Source organism: Sarcophilus harrisii, chromosome 2 (genome assembly GCF_902635505.1).
Source record: "Sarcophilus harrisii chromosome 2, mSarHar1.11, whole genome shotgun sequence".
Lineage (NCBI taxonomy): Eukaryota > Metazoa > Chordata > Mammalia > Dasyuromorphia > Dasyuridae > Sarcophilus > Sarcophilus harrisii.
The window spans coordinates 464,185,323-464,211,065 of NC_045427.1; the positions used below are offsets into that span (position 1 = coordinate 464,185,323).

At 35.0% G+C, this 25,743-nt stretch overlaps 1 protein-coding gene across 2 annotated transcripts in view; it reads left to right on the forward strand.

Annotated features, from left to right (window-relative positions):
- Positions 1 to 25,743, forward strand: part of LONP2 (lon peptidase 2, peroxisomal) — a 115,616-nt gene that overhangs the window by 40,777 nt on the left and 49,096 nt on the right. For both annotated transcript variants that reach the window (XM_031954439.1, XM_031954441.1), the window contains exons 8-11: positions 3,855 to 3,996; positions 14,267 to 14,417; positions 17,191 to 17,317; positions 21,510 to 21,643. In XM_031954439.1, coding sequence (XP_031810299.1) covers positions 3,855 to 3,996; positions 14,267 to 14,417; positions 17,191 to 17,317; positions 21,510 to 21,643 — 554 coding nt within the window. The remainder of the gene's footprint in view (positions 1 to 3,854; positions 3,997 to 14,266; positions 14,418 to 17,190; positions 17,318 to 21,509; positions 21,644 to 25,743) is intronic.

Here is a 25,743-nt window from a genome sequence, read left to right on the forward strand (position 1 = left end):
ACTTGATCTATGGGTAGAATTGTACAGGGAGGATATTCTAGGTTAGGTTATAAGATCAAGGATTTTTTTTTTTTTTTTTTGGCAAGGCAATTAGGGTTAAGTGACTTGCCCAGGATCACACAGCTAGGAAGAGTTAAACGTCTGAGACCAGATTTGAACTCAGCAACTCCTGATGTCAGGGCTGGTGCCCTATCCACTGTGTCACCCAGCTGCCCCAAGATCAAAGATTAAGAGAAGGGATCTTAGAGGCCATTAGCCTACCCCTTTTGTCATTTGACAAGTAAGGAATCTGAGGCATAAAAGGTAAATGATTTGTCTAGGGTCATACAACTTTAATAAGTATCTGAGGCAAGATTTGGATTCGGTTCTTGGTGATGCCAAGCCTAGCATTCTACCCATTGTATCACCTAACTGCCTTATGAATATCTAAGCAGAGCTACAGAAAAGAGAAAGCATAAGACCCAGTTGAAAATAGTATGTTGAATCTGGGTAGAATAAAACTACCTATTAAAGTTGGAGGCAAATTGGAGCCAGATTATGTAGGACCTCGATTGGCTACCAAGTTTGTACTTCTCTATCAGCAGTATGAGGTTACTGAAAAATTATGATTAGGGAGCTTGGCATTATAGTAAGATTTTGTGTGTGTGTGTGTGTGTGTGTGTGTGTGTGTGTGACATCTCACTATAATATGAATATACTATATGATGTATACTGCATATATGGTGTATTATGACGTGAGAGGTATGTATATGTGTGTGTACATACATCTTACTATGGTACCAATATATACACATACATATGTATGTGTGTATAATGTTTAATAATCATTTCTGAAAGAAGGGAAGCTGTAAAATCCTTGATTTTCTCCACATAGGCTTTAAGCTGACACAAAACAGTTTTGGAAGGCTACCTATCAAAAATTTCCATAAAAAGAATATTAACACTTCACCAGTAAGTGGTGGACATGAGATGTAAATACCTTTTACTTCTCTACAGTTGTTTATAGCAATCATATCCCATGTCTCAGGTTTATAGTGATTTCATTATAATAGCACAAATAAATAGCACTTTAAAGGACATGAGATGTAAATACCTTTTACTTCTCTACAGTTGTTTATAGCAGTCATACCCCATGTCTCAGGTTTATAGTGATTTCATTATAATAGCACAAAGAAATAGGGACTGACAGTAGTAGCATCTCCATTTCATAAATAAGTAAACTGGGATTCTCATTGTTCAAGGAGCTTACATGCTGTATGCAACTCTTACATCAAAAAGTCAGAAGTGAGCTTGGGTTTTTCCCATCTTTGCTGACTTGATTACCTTTTCTCAGTCATATCCACTTTGGGACAGGGATGGGGGGCTTGGGCAGAGACACTGGAGCAATTTGCCATTTCCTTCTCCAGCTCAATTTGTGAGGAAATGGAGTGAGGGATTTGCCAGGGTCACAAAGCTAAGGCCTGAGATTGGAGTTGAACAAAGGTCTTCCTGAGTCCAGGCCTGGTACCACCCAGCTTCCCTTGCCCTATTACCTCCCAGAAAATAAACATAAGGAAATAATTCTGAAGATCTCACTTTTCTATACATCTTCTGTCTTCCCATGTTACTATAAATCTGAATTTTCTTCTACCTTACCCTCAATGGACAAGCTTTACAGCATTTAATTCCCTACATTTGTCACTTTTGCTGAATATGAAAGCATCTTCACAGTGTTGTGAGATTTCCTTGTCTTTTCCCAAGTCACACTGTTTACTCTGGCTGACTTTTTACAGATCATGTGACAGACAGTGTTTGGATCTGCTTTGTGTCCCTTAAGAGATGGTTGCTGCACTTCACTACACTGTGTAGCAATCTCTTCTGAGCAGTCAGCATTTTCTATCCTTTTAGCAACAATATTTGGTTTGGGTGTGGTTTTAGGCTACAAAAACGTTATGAAAGTTAGCAAAGTTTGTCCCAGTCTCTGATTTTGCAATTATAGGCCTTTCCTTCTGCTTCCTTACTTCGTCTTCCACTTGCTTATTACTTAGAATCTTAGAGAGATACCTTGGGTCAGTCACACAGCACTTCCTCTCAAGATTTTCCTGTGCTTTGTTAAAAGGGTACTTTCTTTAATTTTGATAAGTTTATTCACATTTCTTGTTATATGCACACTAGTGAAAATAGCACTCTTTTCTAAAAGTGACCAAATAGTTTATGGAATTTATGTTTACTGATGAATCTAGGATTCATCAGTACTTGGATGTATCACATAGTGCATATAAGTAGAAATTACAGTTTTTATTAGCAGATCAAAATTGGCAGAATTTGGACCCCGTGTTTCATCAGTATGTTGCAAATTTTATTAGATCAGCATATAATCATTCAAAATGAAAATTTTGGAGTTATGCATTTTCAGTAATTCATAGTTAACCTACTCACTGGATTTTAAAGGACTTTACCAGAGAAACACCATCTTCCAATACACATTGGCATCTATTCATTATCTTATATTTCTAAAAAGTTCCCTGGGGAACTGAAAAAATAAGTGACTTAATAGCACAGTCACTCTGTATCACAAGTTAACCTGAATAATTCTGATTTTTGTTGGTAATAAAATAAACTTTTTATAGATACACTTATCTCCTGAAAGAACTGAGAAACAGTTCTTGGGAGCTCACTGGAAAATAAGCCTCAGTATTAAATTTATTATTACTTAGAGCTTGAGAAACATCCCAGATGGCCTGTAAGATTAATAACAGTGGGCAACTAAGTGGCACAATGGATAGCGCATCAGCCCTGAAGTCAGGAGGACCTGAGTTCAATTCTGGCCTCAGTCACTTAACACTTTCTAGCTGTGTGACCCTGGGCAAGTCACTTAATCCCAACTGCCTCAGCAAAAAAAAAAAAAAAAAAAAAAAAGATTAATAACAGTGCAGTAAGGGTTTGGTATTCTGTCCATTTTACTGAATTTTGAAACTGAAGTTTAGCATTTGACTATGAACAAGGCAACCAAAAGCCCTATCTTTTGTGGGAAAACTTAGCTTCAGACTATAGGCTTTACACCCACCAGAACCTTGGGGAAAATCTCAAACTGCAAAACTGGAACATAGAGTTTAAAATCTGAAAGGTCCTTAGAAATCATCTTGTTCAAACTCCCTCCCCCTACCTTTTTTTTTTAACAGATGTGGAAACTGAAGATTATGTAGCTAGGAAGTAAATATTTATATGATTTAAGATTTTCAAAACTCTTTACAAATATTCATGTTCGATTCTCTGATTCTATTTGGGGTTTTCTTGGCAGACACTGGAGTGGTTTGCCATTTCCTTTTCCAGCTGCTCTTACAAATGAAGAAACAGGTAAATAGGGATAAGTGACTTGCCCAGGGTCACACAACTATAAGGGTCTGAGGCCAAACTTGAACTTCGGTCTTAACTGACTGCAGATCCAGTGCCCCGGTGCCTCTACAAGCGCTTAGTCACAGAAGTTGCTATTGAAACCCATCTCTTTTAAAAAGTGAAGATCTGATGTTCTTGACATTGAAGGAGATTTAAGACTACATATGATATTCGAATGTGAGTTCATCTCATTAGAACAAACTTTTAGGGAGTAGGCATTATTTCATTCATTATATTTTGCTCTCCAGAGCCTGTTATGTTACCTGGCATATAGTAGGCGTTTAAAAAATGCTTGATGGTCGAGTGAATGATAGTATCAAATATAATATTTGTATACTACAAATAAATAGGAAGAATTTTTTTTTCTATCATAGTATAGTACTCTGAAAGGTGGTTTTGTTATAGTCCTAAATGGATAGTTTCTAAAAGCTCTGTTCTTCTTCTGACATTGTTTGGAATTTGCTCCTTGTTCTTGATAGGCGCACCTATGTTGGCAGCATGCCTGGTCGTATAATCAATGGCTTGAAGACTGTTGGGGTCAACAATCCAGTGTTCCTGTTAGATGAAGTTGATAAACTGGGCAAAAGTCTGCAGGGAGACCCTGCTGCTGCCCTGCTTGAGGTAAGACTTAGGAGGATTTAGTCTACAAATCCCAGCTAAGGAATATTAGAAGATAAGGGATTGAGCTCATAGAATACAAATTTTGTAATAAAGGAACCATACATGTTTTGGTGCAGGTCGGAGAGACAATTTTACATAAATAAAAAAGATGCTTCTGTTTTTTCGTAGGTTCTCTATTCCTAGTGTATTTGACTTTGATGACATTTAGAGTTTATACAGCTTAATTCATAGTGAAGCCTGAAACCACTAGGCACCGAAATGAACATGACCTTTATTTTCACTCAGTTTTCTTGCTGTGTTCTAAACAGTTTATTATCAGCACCATTTGCATTGTGGGGAAATCTTTTTCTTCTCTGACTTGAACCATTCCCTAAATAGCAATCTAAAGGTGGTTTGTTCCAAGAACTGTCATTACCCTGGTGAGCTCAAAGAATCTGAGGTGATGTAGCAGTCACAGAGGACTTGACTCACAGAATGACTCGTGGTAGCATTGGTCTAAGATGCACAGCTGCTAAATGCTGACTTGCTCTTTAGCAACTCTTTGTAGATACCATTATTTTTCCCCTAATAAGCTTGGAAGAATTGTATTTTTTTATCTTTTAATCCCTAGCCTAGAACAGTATCAGACTTGTAGTAGTGCTCATTAGGCAAATGATTGGTCCCTATGGTGTACTCTTTTTTTTTTTTTTTAAACTGAACACTCTGATCATAGAACAGTAATATTAATGATTTAAGAAGATTTTAAAAGATGCTGACCATCTACATCATAAGGAGAAGATGACAATATTGTGTTAGTCAGGAGTTTGTCTTTGCCTGTCTTCTCTAAAGCACAATCATGTGGTCAGCTTAAATGAGGAAGCAGCAGTTAGGTTATCTAGGCCCCTGACTCGATTTCCTTTGGTTTCTGTGCAGTGACATCATGGCCCAGGCTTCTCTGGGAAGGTACAGTGTAGTGGAAGAATGCTGAATTGGAAGTCACACTTGACTTTGTATTCCTCTTCTGTCACCTACTTAGCTGGGTAACCTTAAACAAGTCCCAATCTTTTCTCATCTCCAGTTTCTTCATATGTAAAGTGAGGAAGTTGGAATAGTTACATAACCTCTGAGATCACTTCTGATTGTAGATCTATGATCCCATTCTTCATATAACTATAAAAAAAATCATATAGTAGCTTATTAAGTATTCAGAAAACTTATCGACAATCTAAGTCAGGGGGTCCTCAAACTTCAGCCTACGGGCCAGATGCAGCAGCAGAGGACGTTTATACCCCTCACCCAGGGCTATGAAGTTTCTTTATTTCAAGGCCCACAAAACAAAGTTTTTGTTTTTATTATAATCCGACCCTCCAACAGTCTGAGGGACAGTGAACTGGCCCCTATTTTAAAGTTTGAGGACCCCTGGTCTAACTCATATTGGGACATTGTGTAGGTTTGGTAGGTAGTATCATAGTCTACAATGTTCTAGAGCGTTTTAGGGGCAAGGGAACAGTGGGGGAGAGGTACTCCAATACTGAAATATTTAAAAAGAATTGTTTTAGCCAGTCCTAAAACTAGCCCACTGAACATTCACAAGCAGTAGATGACAGCTTAGTCCCCACTGCATGCAGGATGGCCAGTTATCCAGATATATGTGCATCCCCTGATATAGGTACAGACGCAGTTGCCATTTCAGACCAGATTATCTTGTTTGACATAGTATGTAGAATCAGAGGTAAAAGAAGTCAGTTTAAAAGTATTGTTAAAACTGAATTCCATATACATCACATTTAAAACTTTGTTACATGCAGTAGGGTAAAATTGAAATTTTGACTACATCTACTTTAATTACCATCTCTCTCTTTTAACCAAAAACTGTCAAAAATAAAATTAAAATTTGACAAACATTATTAAGTGCCAGAATTCTGTGATAGATGCTGGGGATAGAAAGGCTTTTGCCTTTAGATCCAAAGTACTGCTGGCAAAACCAAAAAAAAAAAAAAAAAGACAAAAACACAAACAGCTTCCCTCTCCTTAAAGAACTTGGATATTAATAAGGAAGGCAGCATATAAATAGGTATGTGCAAGTTAACACATAAGGGGAAATACCTTAGTGAGAAAAGCTCAAGTGTCTAGGAGTGGGAAAGGAGAAAGTCCAGCAGGTAAGTAGCAGAGCTTTTTGTAGAAGGTGGCATTTGTGCTGAGTCTTAAAAGAACCAGGGATTTCAGGAGATGAAAATGAGGAAGGGAGAGTATTCCAGGCTTGGAGGACAACTATGGGAGATGGAGTATATTTAGGAAGACATAAACTAGAATTTCTGGATTGTCCAGTACGTAAAGGCAGGGAAAGGGTATGAAGGGACCAGATTGGAAGAACCTTAAAAACCAAAAAGAGAAATTTATATTTTGTCCTGAAAGTAACAGGGAACTACAGGAATTTATTGTTTAGGGAGGTAGCATAGTTACACTTATGCTTTAGAAAAATCTCTCTAGAAGCTTGTATGGAGGGCATATTGGAGTGAGGAGAGCTGAGACCTGGAAGCCTCATTGAAAACTCTTATAATTTGTCAGGTGAGAGGAGAGGAATGTCTGAGCTAAGTGAATGGAGAGAAAGGATCACATTTTAGAGATAAAAATGTATGTGAAAGGGAATGAAGAGTGAGGATTTGAGGAGGATGCCAAAGTTGTGAAACTGGAAGATTAGGAGGTTAATGGTTCTCTGGACATTAACAGGAAAGTTGGGAAGAGAGAAGGTTTTGGAAAAAGAATGAGTTCTATTTGGACATGTTGAGTTTGGGATATGTAGGGAACATCCAAGTTGAAATGTCCAGCAGGCAGCAGGAGCTGTGGAATTGGAATTTAGGAATGTTATCTAGGGCTAGATAGCTAGATCTAGAAATTTTCTGCATAGAGATAATAAGCTGCACATAAGAACTCTGAGATCACTGAGTTAAATTATATAGAAAGAAAAGAGCCCCTGAGAGAACTTTGGAGAGTACTCACAGTTCAACATTGGTTGATCTAAGAAGGAACATTCAGATGGGAGGAGAAAAAGAAAAGACTCTGCCATAAAAACTTAGTCTAGTAATACTTTAGACATATTAAATCATGAGTGCAAAGAGGACATATGTCCTTACAAAATGCTAAAAGAAATATGACTGTGGTTGTTTCCACTTGCTGGGAAGACGGATACAGAAGGGTAACTGGAGGCAATGGGGAAGGCTTTCTGGAGCAGGAGTGGCTAGCCTAGAAATTTCTGGAGGTTGGATTCAGAAGTGTGTATGGAAAGAACCCTTATATCTTTAGCCATGACATTTTGGCCATCTTGTGACCACTGGCCTTCCTTTTAGTACACCTTAACTAGTTGATGTAATCCAGGAGGAGGAGAATATGTCCTGGAGGTGAGGATCCCCTTCCTTTAGGCTGAATGAATTGTTAAATAATCTCGCTCTGCCTATAGGGGAGCTTCTGCTGAGCCTCAAAATGTAAACTTGCAGACCTTGTTTGGTTCTTGTACTTCTATGGAGTTATTGCTCGAGTAAAATAGGACATCTTCCTATTTCCAGTTACTGTCGTCAACAAGGGAATATTTATTCTATATTTAGATGACCTCTGTTGAAAGTTAGTTGAGAGGAGATAGAAATGGCTCCAACTACTTGAAAGTAAGTGTTTGTAAGCAGGGAAATCAGAACAAGTCTAAAGGCAGGCAATTATGTTTTCCTGGGGCTCAGTAAGTTTGGTAGTAATAAAATACTGGATACAGAGCTGTCTTTGTGTGCATTTGAACATTCAAGCAGGAAATTACAGAGCTGTTATTTTGCCCTAAAGTGTTCATTTTGCATTAGATATATTAAATTTTTCCATCTTTATAATCTGTACAAAATTCAGATTTTTGCTATTAAATTTAGGTAAATTGGTAAAAATAGTTTTGATTCCATAAATACTCTACAAAGGTGACAAGCACTATTAATCAACTGAGGAGAATTTTTTTCAAATCTACATAATATGGAATTCTTCAAATAACTAATATATCCTTAGTCTGCATAGAATTTTGTTTCCTGGAAAATATACACACTTTAACTTTAATTGTGTTTGTAAGTATATTAGCACCACTTGACATACCCCAGATGGTCAACATTTTGTTTTCTTCACCTGGGTAGCCCAGCTTGAATGAGCAGGAAAAGGCTAAACCAGGGAAAGCTAAAATTTTAGTTTTTCCAAACTAGTTCTTAGATTTTTAAAAAAAGAATTATTTAAATTGTCACTAACTTTTTTAACTCAAACTTCTGTCAGGGCTCTATTTAAGAAACTGTGCAGACTTCTTTTGTTGCCCTTCTACCTTCCTTTCTGAATCCCTCTCTCTCCTTCTGTCTTCTCTGATTCTGAGAGTGATGAAATCCAGAGTCTTGGATTGATCCTGGTTGTAGTGCTCAGTACCTAGTACTCATGTGGCCCTTAGCTAGTCCCTTTATTTCCATTTCCTATTTGTGAAATGAGAATCAAGCTAGATGGAATCTAGCTTTGATGGAAAGAATCATGCTTTGATGGAAAAACATTTTATAAGTATTGAAAATTCTAAAAAAAAAAAAAAAGTAATTATATAGTGGAAAGAACACTAGACTTTAAAACCACACTGACCTGATTTTCAATCATAGCTTTATTGAAAATCTAGGTTTTTGAAGCAAGAAACATAACCTCTTTGACACTTAGTTCCCTAATCTAGAGAAATGAGGGAAATAGACTAGATGATCTCTAATACCTCTTCCAGATCTAAATTCTCTGACTTGGAACTCCCATACTGCCCTGACTCCCTACATATACGTGTGTGTGTGTGTGTGTGTGTGTGTGTGTGTATTTTTTTTTAATATATTACCTCTGTCAAAATTTCTTTTCCCTTAAAACTTTTTCAGCTGGATGATTGTCGGATTAAAATAATTCACACTCAGGTAACCTTAGTACCACTGCCCTTCATTTTGTATATGTCTATTCTTTAACAGATGATTTCTTCTTGAGCATATTATAGCCCACTTCCCTTGTATGAGCTTTAAAGTTTATGAAACACTTTCATGAACAGTATCTTATTTGATCTTCTTGACTACTGGTGAGGTACATAGGGAAACTACTATTATCCTCATTTATCTGGTTAAACTGAAACTAAGGAATTAAGTAACCTGCCTAAAGGCAAACTTGTTCTTTGCTCCCTAGTCCAACCTTCTCTGGGAGATGATTGTGTTTTTAAAATGAAGGTGTTTAATCTAAATCATATCATAATTGGGGGTAAGTTTGTGTTTTCTACCTTTTTTTTTTTTTTTGGAAACTTTACAGAAGGGTCATATTTTATTGCCCCATACTGCTGGATAAAATGAATCTTACTGTGTTTTTAAGATGTCCAGATTTTCTCTTAAATTTTTATCGTTTTATGCTCTTGCATTTTTCTTTACCTTTAAAGGAAGCTTCACAACTAAACCTCCTGATTGTCCTCAAATAGGATGCCATTAACCAATGCTAAGCTTCTACTCTTGGGAGAACTGAGAAGAGACTCCAATAGACTGAGAAATGCCATTAGTAGGCTCCCAATGGTTGTATTCTCACTCCTGAAGTGCAAGAAGACTTTTCAGTAATGAAATATCATTGACAGTTGATGTTGGTTTTAATAATAGTATGTGAATTATATTACATTACAAAAACATAAAGTCAGTTGTAAATTTGATTTTTAGGTACCTGGCCTGCCTAATTGTATGATTGAAAACTATAATTTCTCTTTAGGGGACCAGACTGTGCAAAAATAAGTCTAGAGAGATTTACTGTCCAGTTGTGATGAGAAGTTTGCCTTTAAAATGTTGTAATCATAGTTCTAAACCAAAATGTTGCTTCTGTTTTTAAAGAGATTTATAGTGTGAAAATTGAACATTACTATTTGCTTTCTCTTTATCTAATTCCCTAAGGTATGCTTAGATTGGGGGAGAGAGAGTAATTAATTACAAGCACTCTTAATGAACATAGTTTGTATCACTTAGGACAAGGAATATATTCACATCTTAATGGAAAGAATAAATTATCTTGACAACAATGCAGAATTATTTGGGACATGCTTAGATTCCATTTTAAGTAACATGAAAAATGAACATAGAAATGTAACACCAATCATATAGCTGGAAATAAGAAGCATAGAGAGGTGTTAGATGAGAAAAACAGGAGTTTATTAGGTGAAAAAGATTAGAGTAGTAAATTTGTGACATGTTTTTATGTGTAACTAGGTTTTATAAAACTCTATACACACATACATTTTCATTTAATCACAATATCAACCCTATAAAGTGGACACTAGAACTATTAATATCCCATTTTATAGATGAGGAAATTAAGGCTCAGAGCTGGTCACTTGCTGCTTATTATGCAGTTGGTAAATGCAGAAGACAGAATTCAAACAGAGTCTTCTGACTTTGGATTGAGTGCCTTTTCTACTACACCACAACAAATAAGTTTTATGCTATAGTCATTATAGGACTGTGATACCTGAAAGTTAAAGAAACTTCAAGGTCGGTTGGGCTGACAATGTTTTTATTCATTTATTAGTAATGTACTTCAGATACTCTCTCAGCATTGTACTCTGAGTCTGTAATAGATCTGCATTTTGGTTTTGACTCTGCCCACATACCATATTGGTCCAAATAATGGCAATACTTTCTTCCTCACCACTATCTTACATTGAATCAGAGTGTTACCTGTAATCAGTGTTACTTTTCAGTGTACATCTGTTTTTGTGTTCCTTTCAAAGATTTCATGTTACTACTGTGTCCTATTTTGTAACAGCCTTATTATATTCTTGCCATTAGTGGTCTTAGGTGCATCTACTAGCCTGTGTCTCTTCCTGAGTAAAATGGGTATAATAATATCTACTGTATTTAACTCACAAATGCTGTGAGGATAAAATGAGGCAATATATTTGATAACACTAAAGTAACTGGGCTTTATAAATAGTAAGAACTATTGAAATTGTACTTAATTTTACTCTGAAACCAACTTTTATAGGCTTGTTAGAAGATAATTTGTTTTTAAATCGTAAATTTTAAGTTTTGCCTTTTAGCAAACTGCTTTGGATAAGGATAATGAACCCTGGCAGTATGTGATTTGAATAAGCAAAAACTTCACTACACAAACTATAACCTTTCCTTGCATTTCTTTGGGACAGATCTAGTCTATAAAGGCTTTTATTTCAATATAATCCTTCTCAATAAGACAGTGTTTTTCACATAAGAAAAAGTAATCTTTTTTTTTATAAGTTTTCATTTGTTTTGAATTTTATCCCTATTTTGTATCTCTTTTAGCTGAGAAGCTGTATATTACAATGAAGAATGTATTGGTCTTAGTTTTGGAGGCTGGAGACCTGATTTCAAAATCGACCTCACATACTAACCTTACTAACCTGGTTATATTACAGACTAATCACTTAAAACTCTCAGAACTTCCATTTCCTCACCTACATAATACTTTAAGTACCTAACTTATGCAGTGATCGAGAGGAAAGTGATTTGCAAACTTTAAATTGTGATAGGAGGGTAATAGTTATTGTTAAAGTTGACTATGAAAAAGACAAGGGCAAAATCGTTTTCTGTGGTTCATCTCATCAAGAATTCTCAGTCATATGAGCTCATAATATTAGGAATGCCCCGGAGTACCGGTAATGGAAGTGTCCAGTTGCTCCTAAGTGGCATAGATTGCATGTGATTGTCTGGAAATACTTAGAACTAAGTGTTATTTGGTCACTCAATTGATGCCAGTCTTGATGAAGCTTTTTCAGTATTAATGTAAAGTAATATTAATTTCACATTGACTATGAGCTGCTTGGGGGAAGTATTAATGCCTTTGCCAGCATAGATAGATCTATTAGCTGTCTTAAAATTAATTTACATATCTGCCAAGGTTGGTATTTCCCTGGATGAGTCCATGGGATGGACATGGAAGCTATAACATAACCTCCAAATTTTCAGTTTTGTTCATTTCTCTGGTAATTTTCTAGAGGAAATTCCTGCCAATAGCAAGTCCACTGAAGTAAAAATGATTCTTTTGAATTACTTATACTGTACCTATACAGAATTAAATCAAGAGCTGTAGATTGTCCTTGCAAAGTTCCTTCCCTTTTCATTTAGGCTTTGTAAAATTAGATGGATGTTCTCTATTCTTTGTCTTTCCTTGCCTAAAGCACAGATATTTTGATATCTGTATAGACATTAATGTTCTTTGTTGATCTTTCAAAGGAATACTTTGGGTTCTTAAGCTGCTAGATCTCTGATTAATGAAGTCACTAGTTTACCCTGACTATTCTTAATTTGGTTCTGATTTTGTTATATTTGGTTGTGACAATGGATGTGTTGTATTTGGTTCTGACGATGTTTTATCAACTCTGAAATTCGCATATCTGACCATAATATTCTATCATATTATCTTTTCCCTATGCCTTACAATCCCCAATCATGCTCTTTATCCTCATTGTGATCTCCATTGCCATCCTTCTCATCCCATCCTTTTCTAGACCATCTACCTTGGCCATACATTTCTCCCTTTTCTGTCTTAGTCTGCTAGTGAATCAACTCAACTTGACATTGTCCTCCATCCTCAATTCCCTTGTTCCCTTGTCCTGTCACTGACCCATCCTTAGATTACTTCTACCAACTACCTTATGTGCTGCTGAACATCAAAACTGAGGGAAATCACAGGATTGTGTTGACAGAGACCACTACAAATTTATCTTAGCTGATCTCAACTGACTTCCTTGGAGTTCCTCGAACAGGATACTCCATCTCTTATCTCCATGTCTTTACACCCAGTAACTCCTATCCTTGAATTGCTCTGCTCATTCACCTCTGTCTCCTTTTTCCAGACTTTCTTCAAGATTTAGCTCAAAGGTCATTAACTTCCCCCTAGATGCTAATGCCTTTCCCTTTCAGATTATCTTCCAGCAACTTTCTTAATATCTTGAATGTACTTATTTATTTAACTTTTGTCTTCTTTATTAGAATGTGAACTACTTGAGGACAGAAGCTTTTTTTTTTTTTTTTTGGTCCCCTCAGTGTTAAGCACAAGACCTACCTGCATAGTAACTTCTTAATAAATGCTATTTGGTTTGACTACAGTTATAGGGGAGTTAGTTATTTTACTTATTCAGAATGCTTTGGCTTGAGAGTCTTAGTTTTACACAACTTTTTGCATGCAGATGCTCATTGGTAATGTGCCACAGTCTGCTTACTCCCACCAGGTCTTTAAAAACAAAAGTTTGTTCAGAAAATGTCCAACATGCCAGGAGAAAGCTAGAAGGTATTTATAGTTATTGAAGGCTGTGGCTTCTTTGCAGTTCAATATGAGCTTCCCAACAGAGTTCATATAGTATCCATTCTGAACAGAAACTGAAAGAAAATGACAGTTTTCCTTTTAAGTAAATAAATAAAGCAGTTAATCAAATATTTTAAAACTCGATTTGGTACATGTTACTATTTATTGATGTTTCATAGCAGGGCATTTTTGAGTCATATTTTAGCCTTTAGGAGCATACATGGAAAGTCACCTGATCTTGAGTTTAAAACCTTGGAGTTTTTTAAGTGTCAGTTGATATAAAAGAGACTGTATCTGGAATCAGGAAAGATCTTGATTCAGATCTCACTTCCAGGATAGGACTTAGCTGTATGGGGCTTGGACAAGTCATGGAACCTCTCTCTAAGCTTTAAGTTTTCTTGAATGCAAAATGAGAATAATCATTCTTCCAGTTTTGAACACATTGTTTATTGTGAGTTATTGTGAGAATCAAATGAGATAATGTACTTCAAATTCTAGATAAATATGTCATCATTTTGTTTTATTAATATGTTCGTTAGGATATATTTGCCAATTCACTCAATTAAAGTGGCCTTTTATTTTTCCCTTCAGGCCATCATAATGTGGCAGAAAAAAAAAGTTTACAATTATAATTTATACCTCCTGTCCAGGCATTTCTGAATACAAATCCATCTACCTTCATGTATCATTTGACATAAGAGGTATTAGCTTCATTTTATGAAGTGTAAAACAGGTCCAGCAGGATTAATGACTTCATAGTTACATAGTGATTCATTAGTAGACTTGAGATTAAAGCCTGAGGCCTGGCTTCACTTTCTGTGTTCCAAAAACTAACCTTGTTGCTTAAAAGATAAGCAAAAATATACATAGTAGGCTTCTTCTGTATAGTATTTGTGTTTGTAATTTGAATCAGGTGCATCTTATCAAGACATAAATGTTATTTGCATTATTTATTCTCTTCAAGGTTTTGGATCCAGAACAGAACCATAACTTTACAGATCACTACCTAAATGTGGCCTTTGACCTCTCCCAAGTCCTCTTTATAGCTACTGCAAACACTACAGCTACTATTCCACCTGCTTTGTTGGACAGAATGGAGATCATCCAGGTGCCAGGTAATCTTGATACATAAATGAGAACATCAATGAGAACATCTCTGTGCTTTGTGTCTTCTAGCAAATACTCCTTTTAAAGAATCACCTGCTTAAGAATTAATTTATCAAAGCTTTCAGGAGTTTTGAATTTGATTTCAGATTTGATCTTAAGTGGATTTTTAACTGAGGAAAAAAAAATTTTTCCTAAGTATGTCACAAAATTCATGGCAGATCAATTTAGGTACTTTTCTTGAAACTTTGAGACCCAACCCATGAGCCTCTTGGGTACCTATGAGTTATAATAAGTTAAAACTTATAAAATTAAAATGTTACAACTATTTATTATTTCTTTTTTATCCAGTTTCTAAAATAATAGATACTAGAGGTGAGAGAGAATGAATTCATTCCTTTAGGACCAGTGGTTGGGATTTCTGAAAATAAATCTTCTGATTATAAGGCTAGTTTCCCAGTTATCAAGTGAAGGCTCTCCCATCCTTTCCTCTGGAAGAATGTCCTGTAATCCGTTTTTCCTCTTAAGAGAAGTGTTCCTGATAGAGAGCTGAATTTCTTCTTTGTTCATTTTAAATTCATTGTAGGGCATCTACTTTTGTTATTTGGTTCCCTTAAGTATTTGTAGACTGTTACTTTGTCCTCTTAACCATCATTGAGCTGTGGAGAATAAAATTCTCTAAACATATTTATTCTTTGCAGCAATACTCCCTGCTTCCCTGACTAAGATGTATCACAGCAAAAATGATTATGAGATATAAAATCTATATTTTGATATAGGATGGACCATATTTGGTTTTTCCAATCATTTGTTAATGATCTATAGGCTCCTATATTTAGTTAAAACATATGGAGATGATGATGATGGATGAGACAAAAATAATTTAAAGCAAATGAGACCAAATTGCCTGGGATCTTCAAATTACTGCAGAGGTTTCATAAGCCATACTGTTGTGAAGTGAAATACCCAGAACAGCTGTTGAAGAGGTGGACAGATGATGTCAATGTTCTCTTTGGCAGGTTTAGCCAGTTTGTTTTCTAGCTTTTTTGCTGTTTCAGTAACTTCCTTTTCTGTTCAACAGATGCTCTGTCAATTCATATTTTTTAATCTTGGTTTGTAAAAGAAAGCTATACATCATGAAGAAGTTCTCTGTTCAGGGGAATTGTGTCTATAGGCTTTGAAGGACAATGTAAATGTATTCACAGGTGCTATACATAATTTTTGTAATCTTTCTGGAGTATGTATTCTATAGAATAGTAAAAGCTCATTTAAAGAGGACTTTCCTTGAATTCCCTATTGTGTTTATTAGTTCCAAGAAGAGGTTTTCCTAGTTGGAGGGAGGGAGAAGTTATTTTGTTTTGCCTTTTAGTTACAGTTTACATTTGTTTGAAGTTTTGTTTTTGTTGTTGTTATTTTTTAGCCATAGACCCAGAATCTGAGGTTACCATTTTTTTCCATGCAGAGATCTCTGATAGGTGGTCATTCACACTCTAGTTGAACACTTCAGTGATGGAGAACAGCCCATTTTATTGTTGTACAGATCTTAGTCATTCAGTCCTAGAGCATCAAACCAAATGTGTGGGCAAAAGGGACTTACCTTAGAGACTTGAGGGAAAATATAGATAGAACATTATGGTGGGTAGAACTGACATTTTAAGAGCTAAATATTAAACTATTCCAAATGAGATTAAATAGCTTATTGTAAAAGATACTCCAGATAGGGTTCTCTATCTTTATCTTTGAGGCTGAATTTAAAATGATCCATAGGAGTCAAAGTCCTATCTGCAACCCGTGTGTATACCCCTTGATAGCCATTTTTTTTTAAGGAGTTTTGTTCAGTAAATAACAAATGATGTTAACCATTCTCATATAAATGATAAGGGGGAAAAGTTTACAAGAAGAAGAAAGAATTTTCCCTTATTTGCAAATAGAGATTTTCTTCTTGAGATTTGTCATCCAGATAGCAGACATGCAATATTTGATAAATGTGGAAAAATTGGAAATTGCAGCAACATTTCATTTCATTACCTTCAAGATAAATGCTAAAATTTTGAAAGCCCTCCAGCATAGTATGTAGACAGAAACCAGGGTACCTCAGTTTATATGCCATTTCTTCAACTTATAACTTTGTAGATTTTGACAATCACTTAACTTTACAAAGTCAGTAGTCAGTTCTTTATTTAGAAAATGACGAAGTTATACTAACTGGTCTCTAAGATCTCTTCTAGTTCTAAATATCCTGTTGATTTGATCCTATGAGACAGCCTCTTCCAAAAGATTTATATGTATGGTAAAATACATAGCAGCTCTTTTCTCCTGGCAGGGAGTTGGAAATTGGAAGGACCATCAGTTGGGGAATGGCTGAACAAATTGTGCCATGTGATTGTGATGGAATTCTGTTGTGTTATAAGAAATGATGAGCAAAATGCTCCTGAAAAAACCTGAAAAGACTTCCATAAGCTGATTCAGAGTGAAATGTACTGTGTTCAAACTAATAGCAATATTGTATGATCATTTGTGAATGATTTAGCTATTCTCAGCAATACAATAATCCCAGACAATTCTGAAGGCCATAAGATGAAAATTGCTATCTATCCCTAAATAAAAAATTGAGGGTGTCTTACTATAGATTAAAGCATACTTTTTTTACTTTATAAAAAAAAAAAAGCTTCTTCCAAGTTTAGAACCTTTTACGTTTTGCAGGTCTTTTGAATGCATGAAGAACATGACACTGGATAAATGCACTGTATGGATAGGTACCAAACAGGCTCATTCCTTTTACAGGGTATACACAGGAAGAGAAGATAGAAATTGCCCACAGGCACCTGATTCCTAAGCAGCTGGAACAGCATGGGTTGACACCTCAGCAGATTCAGATTCCTCAAGTTACCACTCTTGACATCATTACTAGGTAAACATACTTTGCACCAATATTCATTTGTACTCTTTTGAGTGTGAAAAAATGATTTCAGTAGAAAACCACAGCTTCCATTACTCACTTTCAGAGTAACAACTAGAGAACTGTTTCATCAGCTGTTTGTCTTGTATGGTGTTTAATATAAAGCAGAAATTTGTTGGAAGAATTTTTAGGGGAATTCTTCCACAGCTAAGAGTTTATGACAAGATTTCATTTATTCTACAGTTGCAATAGAGGAAATTGGACCCTAATTCTTGAATAAAACTATCACTGTGTTCCATGCTTTCTGGAGCACGATCATTGAATGTGGATCATTCTTTGGAGCTTCTAATAAGGAAGTTGATTTGCCTCCCTATTCTCTTGAAAGCTATAGAATCTTTTTAAGAAAGGTTAAAATAATGCATAGATTTTATTAGAATTGTGAAGAGGGAGTGGGAAGATAAAGAAAAAAAAGGGGAAAAAAGTCTTGCAAGAGTTTTGCTCTTAGGAATTTGTGTTAGACTAGGGTAGGAGGTTGTTTTTAAAGTTTGTTGCCAGGTGCTTAGGTCTATGGCAAACAGTACTTAAATTGTCTGAGAAGTGAATTCCTTAGTCTGATTTATAGATTGCCTGTTTGGATGGAAAATGTAACTCTCCAAAGACAGTTTCTATCGACAGTAGCCTCTTATTGCTTGCTTGGCTCACTGTTTCAGATCCATTGCATCACCCAGCAAGCTGTGTCAACCTGCCAGGCACACATCTTGCAGCCTTTTTTTCCAGTAATTGCTATCTTAGATTATGTGAAAAGTTTTTTCTGCTTTTGGAATCTTTTGCTTTCCAAATAATTTGGTTTTATTCAGACTGCCTTTTCATCTAAAGCATCCCTATTAATGGAAATATTTTATAGTTCATGTTAAAAGTATATATTCAAGCTCATTTAAGAAGCAGTAAGACTGAGCATGAGCTAGAAGTTCCCTTTTTTATTCCCTGTTTTGTAAAAATGCTTTGTGAATTTGTCATCCCTGAGAAACTAGATATTTCATATGAGAATCTTCCAATAGTACTGTGGTATTGGAGAGTACCAGTGGATGCTTTGGTTCTTTCAGCTAGTCATGTAGCTACTTTCTTTCAGCTTCCTTGTCTCCATTAAGAGAGTGATGATAGATCTGAATGTATCCCTAGCTAGCTAGGAAGCTATTATTTGTAAGGCATTTCTTAGTTTTTTTGATGTGGGTACCAGTTCCGATCATTCAATATTGTATGCATTAGAAATTGCTTTCAATACTTTTTAACTTCTTCCTCCCCAAAAAAGCCAACCCAAAATATAGACATATGCTGCCTTGGATACATTTGAGATATCAAACAAATTACTTGATTTAGAATATACTGGGTTATTTTCATGTTGTCTCCTTGACAGGCTCCTTGAGGATAGAGACTGTGTGTTTTATTTTTTAGGTTTTTTGCCTTTCTTTGTATTCCCAAGCATTTGGCATACTGAATCCCTTGCACACAGTAAGAACTTATATAGGGTAGTAGGATTTGAGTTTTCTAAATATTTTAATGTGTCCAGGAAGTAGTCATCTAGCTCTTGCTTAAGAACTGCCAGTGACAAAAACTTAGTTTGGATGTGTGTGTGTATGTGAATGCAAGGCATTTCTTTTTTTGGATAGCTGTAATTTTTAGAAAATGTTTCCTTATATGAAGTAAAAAGATGTATCCTTCTAGTTCTGCCTTCTTAAATACTGATATCTATCCATCTTCCATGTGATGCACCTTCAGGTATTTTTTGGAGGCTATGATGGCATCCAGTCTTTTTTCATCCAGAGTATATCTCACCTGCTCTTTTTAGCATCTTCATATAGCATGGTTTTTGAAGATTTTATTGTTTCTTCGTAGTTACTCAAACAAACTCCAATCTGTCATTCTCTCCTTAAAATGAATTACTCAGAAATGAACATGATATTTTAGATGTGGTCTAACCAGAATACAGTACAATCAGACTGACTATTGCTTCCCTTGTTTCAAATGCTTCATTTGTATAAATTTACTCTAATATTTGGTTTCTCTGTGTGTTTTTGTTTCTGTGTGTTTGTGTGTTAAGCAGTCACATCATACTATTTGGTTCATATTGATTTAGTAGTTAACAAGAACTGCTTTGAATCTGGCTTCTCCTTTTCCTGTTCCCTGCTCTCACCCCTATCTTAGACTTATATATTTAGCCTTTTTTTTTTTTTAACCCCATATAAGAAAGGCCACTTCAGACGGGCAGACCTGAATTAAGCCCCAACTTTAAGAGGCTGACTTTCCATGGTTGAGGGAGTTTCCTTATCTAGGAGTTTCTAGTACCTAGGAAATCAAAGATTCAGTCCTTCAACATACTAGCTGTCCTTCACAAATCTGTGCCATTTTTAAGTATATGATTATCCTTTCTGTGTTTTCATCAAGATCATGGATAAAAATATTGAATAAGAAGTAATATGTTATTGCAAACCTTGTTCCAGATTTTTTAGATGTATTTATCATCTTGCAACAGTTAATATTTCTTACACCAGTAAGGATTAAAAACAAAACAAAACCTAACCCTCACACCTTGTATGATCTTCCCTAAGGAATCTGTCCAACATTGCATATTTGAAATCAATGGCTACCAGAGATAGCTAGGAAGAAGAGAGATAAGAGAACACAAGTTACAGTAGTGAAATCTCAACTCCAAGACTAACTCACTACTTTGGTCAACCTGAGCAAGTGACCAACTCTCTTCTGTGTCTCAGTTTGCTCTTGTATAAAATGAGGTCCCTTTGAGATTTAAATTTATTATTCTATTATTTCCATATCTTCCAGTGATGGTTAGTATAATCTTTCTAGTTTGTATAGTTCTGCTTTCTTTCGGTTATCTGTTAATATTACACTATTTTTTTTCCAAAATGATAGGCCCATTCTTTGTATATTCTCACTCTAAATCTAGCTTTGAATTTTTTTTTCCTTATCCTTTTCTTTAGGTCATTCTGGATCTCAGCCTTCCTATTACTATTCTTGTGACCATTTTTTCATATTTAGCATTAGTCATATATCACTTCTTCCGTGTGTGTGTGTGTGTGTGTGTGTGTGTGTGTATGCATGCATGTGTGTCCCCGTCCATCCTTTTAACACTGGACTTCACTAGAAATGCACTTGTCTTTTCTTCTTCATTGGAATCATTTGTGATTTTATAGTCCTAGTTTTACTTTGGGGTATTCCCTGCTCTGTTGAACTATACTCTCCATTAAAATCTTTAGCTGATGGCTTGAACCATACTTTTCCTGTACTTTTTGAATTTTACTTTCCCAAAGACTAAGGTATTTGTCCAACTATGCCTTCTATTTCCTTCCATCGCTAATTTTTTTTATCATCTAAATCTATACTAAATTCTGAGGTACCTATCCAAATTCAGCTCAAATTTGAAATCAGAATCAACTAGGTAAGTTAGTCTTTAAAACCCTTTTTAAGCTCAGTAATTCTGTGAGTGGTTTTACTGAGCCATTAGCATTTGAGACACATGTAGCATCTCTTGTAAACATGAAACCAGTCTAGAAATATTGTGGGGTTTTTCATTGAATGCCAAAGGAGGGTATTAATTTTAAACATAATATTTACAAAGGAATAACCAAAGTGTTTTTAATGTGGCCAAATTTTCTTTGATAATGTAGAATTAATGACTAAATAAAAGATAATAAAACAAGATAATCTATAGTATACTAAAGAAAAAAAATTCCTACCAAAAACATGTTTGAAAATATTTTTAAAGGTTTTTAACAAAAGACTTTGAATTTTAAAAAATCATTACCCAAGAAACAGCAAAGGCCACATCGATTTGCATATGAGAGCAAATGAGCATTTATTTAGCAGCTTGTGCTGCATTGCTTTCCCTACAAGAAAGGTGCTGCTATTTTACTGAAGAGGCATACACAGGTCAAGTATTAGCTATACATAGCTAATAAATGTATCTGAGTCAAATTTGAACTCAGATCCTTCTGACTTCAGGCCCAGCAATTTCTCTATCCAGTGCACCATCTCACTACCCAAAAACATAAATATCAGTTCTGATGTCATCCTGTTATTTTAAAGTAGACCTGGAGATCCACTTTTCGTTTTTGTAGATGACATAAACTGAGTTAAGAACATGTGGGTTGTGTTTTTCTAAAGGGAAGTGTTTTCTTCCTTTTACTAGGTATACCAGAGAGGCTGGAGTTCGTTCTTTGGACCGAAAGTTTGGTGCAATTTGCCGAGCGGTGGCTGTGAAAGTGGCTGAAGGACAGCATAAAGACACAAAACTGGAGCGTTCTGAGGGCACTGAGGGAGAAGGTCAGTATTCCCTGCGCTGAACTGGGGCCCATAGACCACAAAGGAATGCCCTTAATCAAGCTCAAGGAGCATGCACATTGCATTTATAGTTTCATGAAAGGAACAGTAGGCTGTTATTTAAGGCCATCTTATCAAGAAAAACCTTGAAACTAAAGATGAGTCTATTTTCCTACAGAAGGCTTTATTGTATATTTTGGACTCTGTTAGAATAGAACAGGATGCTTTGTCTTTGGGGACCCACTAACCTTTTCTAGATTTATAAAGTCAGAGCTTCTGTGTGATAATTTGTTGCATTCTTTTGACCCTGACTACTATAAATTTGCCCTTGATAATTCATAAGATGGCAGATTTTGTGCTGAATTACATCAAACTTCATATTTCCTAATGGTCAGAGAAGGAGCTCTTCTGTTATTTTTTAAACATGTTCCAAGAGGGATAACTACTTGGAACTTTGTGTGGCTGTCTTACTGGTACATAGTTACACCATGTATCATTCTGATAAGCCAGGCTATCTGGGTGATCCACAATCCCAAGCTATTTTATCTTGCTCTAAGCCTATGTTTTTAATAATTGAGACTATTAGATGAGTTGTTGTCATATTAAATAGATCTGCCTGAAGTTTTAAGATTCTTTATCCCTTTTTTTCAGAAAGAAGCTAGTTTTCCGGTTTTGCCACCCAATCTTAGACCAGACCCTGTGCTACATAGCAGCAATAAGATTGAGTTCATTTTCATGTGACAGTAAACTTAAGTTTGTGATCATAGGATCGTGGATTTGGAGCTTGTATAGACCTTACTATTCATCTACTCAAATAGTTCTCAAAGACCCCTTATACTTTGAAAAATTAAGTCCAGAGAGCTTTTGTTATGTGAGTTCTAGCTTTTCATATTTACTATATTAGAAACTAAAACTGGTAAAATTTTTAAAATATTTATTCATTTAAAAATAACTAGAGTAAACCCATTATATGTTAACATTTTTTTAAAAAAAAGCTTTTCTAAAACAACAACAAAAAGTGAGTAGGGTGGAATTGTTTCATGTTTTCATAAACCTCTTTAATCTTTGGCTTAATAAAACAAGTGGATTCTCATATTTGCTTTAGTATTCAGTCTATTGTGATATGTGACTTTAATTGAAGTATTTGAAGAAAATATGGCTTCACACAAATATGTAATTGGAAAAGAGAAGACCATTTTATTAGACATGATATCTTAGTAATATGAAAATATTTTTGACTTTGTAGATCTCCTGAAAAAAATCTTCAGGCCTCACTAGTCTAATTCAGCTCCATCATTATAATTACATAAATGGGCCCCAAGACTTGAGTTGCCCACATTCTTTCAGGGAGTCAGTGGCAGAATAAAATAAGAACCAAGACCCTCTTCCTCCAAGCTCAGTATCCTTTCCACTTTTCTGTCTCGCTTCTTAAGAGTATAGGTTGCCTCAAGAGGTGGTGAATTGAATTTCCCTTCCTTGAAGATTTTTCAAGCAGAAATTGAGCAAACCTTTACCTGTATTATAGTGGGGCTTCATTTTGTGTATAGGTTGTACTAGAGAGTCACTAGCCCTTTCTTACTTGTGACTGTGATTCTCTGATATGTAATATGAAGAGTCTTTCCCCTGAAAATATCTACTACTGGACAAAAAAATGATCACCAACCAAAAAGTCAAATTTACCTTCTCCAGATTGTTTTCTTTTCTTTTTTCTTTTAATAAATCAACTTTGTTTTTAATACAGCTAGCAAAAATGGTGGTTTCTAAGCCACAGATATATGCTTCCCTAAACTGTTAAGGAAAAGAATATAATCTTACTTTTTCATAATATATGTTTTGTTAAAAGAAAGTTATCTTTTCTACTTTAGCAAAGGTAATACCGACCTCATCCATTGCTTTAATTTGTTTTCTTAGAATTTAATTTTATTTATTTACATAGTTGTAGAAGGTGTTCTCTGGTATCTGCTACTTTTTTTCATTTAAATCTTTTCTTTTTTGGATAGTCTTCATATTGCCATTTAATGGCACACTAATTAAGTTTTCATCCTTTGCTTTTAAAATGGCTGCCTATTAAGACTTCTTCTAGACTGATTATTCTGAAATTAGGTAGGGATAAGCAAGAAAGAAAGTGTGCCTTTTAGGTCAGCCAGCAGGTTTAATAATCTACACTCACTGAGATTTTTCAAATCCATAAAAATACCTAAGTAGCCACTTGTTAGTCCCGTTAGTTTAAGTGGATTCCATTTTGTTTTGTTAATAATCTTAAGAATATATCAAAATCTACAAAAATACTTTCCCCACAAATTACAGTTATCTTATATAAGAATAATTATGGGGTGAAAACATAATTATTTTTAAGATTTTTCCCAGAAGTTATTTTGTGAAATATCTGTTAAATTTTCCTACTAAATACCCTATACTAATGAATTCCTTGTTTATATAGTGATGTTCATTGCCTTTTGTAAATTGAGAGGATTTTGTGAGTGTGTTTACATTCACACATGTACATACATTTATATACACATGTAGGGTATGTACAAATAGTGTGTGTGTGTGTGTATGTATGTAAAGTGCTTTACAAACCTTACTATATAAATGTTAGCTATTTTATTATCAGCACAGAATAAATTAAAGATAAAGTTGGAAGTCACTGTGGGCGTTTATCTGGGCTATCTTTTCCATTCATAACCATTTAAAAGTATAATTGTGTTTAGGATTCTTAGTAGTTGAGCCAAGAGACTTATTTTTTATCATGATTATTGAGATGCCTTAGTAGAAGAGCATTATTCAATTTAGAGCAATCAGATGATTAAGTTATCATATCAGGATTTTTAGTACATTTCCAACTTTCTGAGATTGATTGCATAGAGAGCAACTTCTGTTGTTTCCCACTCTCTGCAATCAGTGGCAAAAACCCAAGTTGGGTGTCCCTTTATAGATGCATTGCTCCACGTTGCAATTTTTATCTTTTTAAAACCGCCAAGCATACACATACCATACTTTGTTTCTCAAATACGAGGAAGCTGGTTCCCATAAGTCCTTGAGCCATTTTAAAAAATTAATCTTGTTAGTTATTATTTGGCCTTTCCAGATAGACTTTGCTATGAAGAGTGTGCTGGATGTCTATGATTTTGGTTGTTATTCTCTACTCTACAAGCAAAAGGACTTAAAACCATTTCCATTTTAGGATTCTTACTGCATACCTTTTCACTAGTTCTCAGACTTGATAGTGTCATCTCTTTAAGGAAAGAGCATTCTTTTTTCTTGCATTTCATTGGTATGAAAGTAGATCCTAACATAGAAGTTGTTGAAAATAAGAGTCAAGACTCTAGCCAAGAAAAAGCTTTTTCCCAGCTGTTTGTTATTCACATATGCAACTAGTAAAACACTTGCTTCAAAAAATTATTCTCATTTCACATCCTAAAAGGAATGAGTTTTTTAATTGAATTGTTTCATCAACAATCTGTAATATGTGATTTCTTAGGATTTAGGAGGATTGTCAAAATATTTCTACAGTTGCTTTTCTGAATCAATATGTCATGGGTAAAATAGTAAGATTTATACATTTTTAACTTGCTATTGAGCTAAAATCACTTCTTGCATTTTTGTAAAGGCATTTTTAAATATTTGCAAGAAATCCATATTTCTTTGGGCCTTATAGATTGGTTCTAAAATACTTGAGTTTGAAAATCTTTTAATTGTCACCATTTTCACTATTTTGTGTGTACTTAGTTGATTTTTCAAGATATTGAAGTACATAGTTACATAATAAATATATCTGACTTGAATAAATAAAAGTCAGATCTAAATGATCTATTTTCATAGTTCCTACTTTCTTCCTTAAATCACAACCCATCCCTTGTCACTTCAATCAGGTCCTAATGACCAGTATTAGGAGTTGAGATAGGAGAAGGATGAGACAGACCTGGGCATGGGTGTCTATATCTTGATATAGATTCTAAAAAATGAGTCTCTCAATTGGATCCCAAGACTTTAATCTTTTTTGAAAACTTTTATGTTGTATTATTTCTGCCTTGTTTACCTTCCATTTCCATGAAAAGTACAGCTAACCATGAAACTGAAGGTTTTAAAAATACTCATGTCAT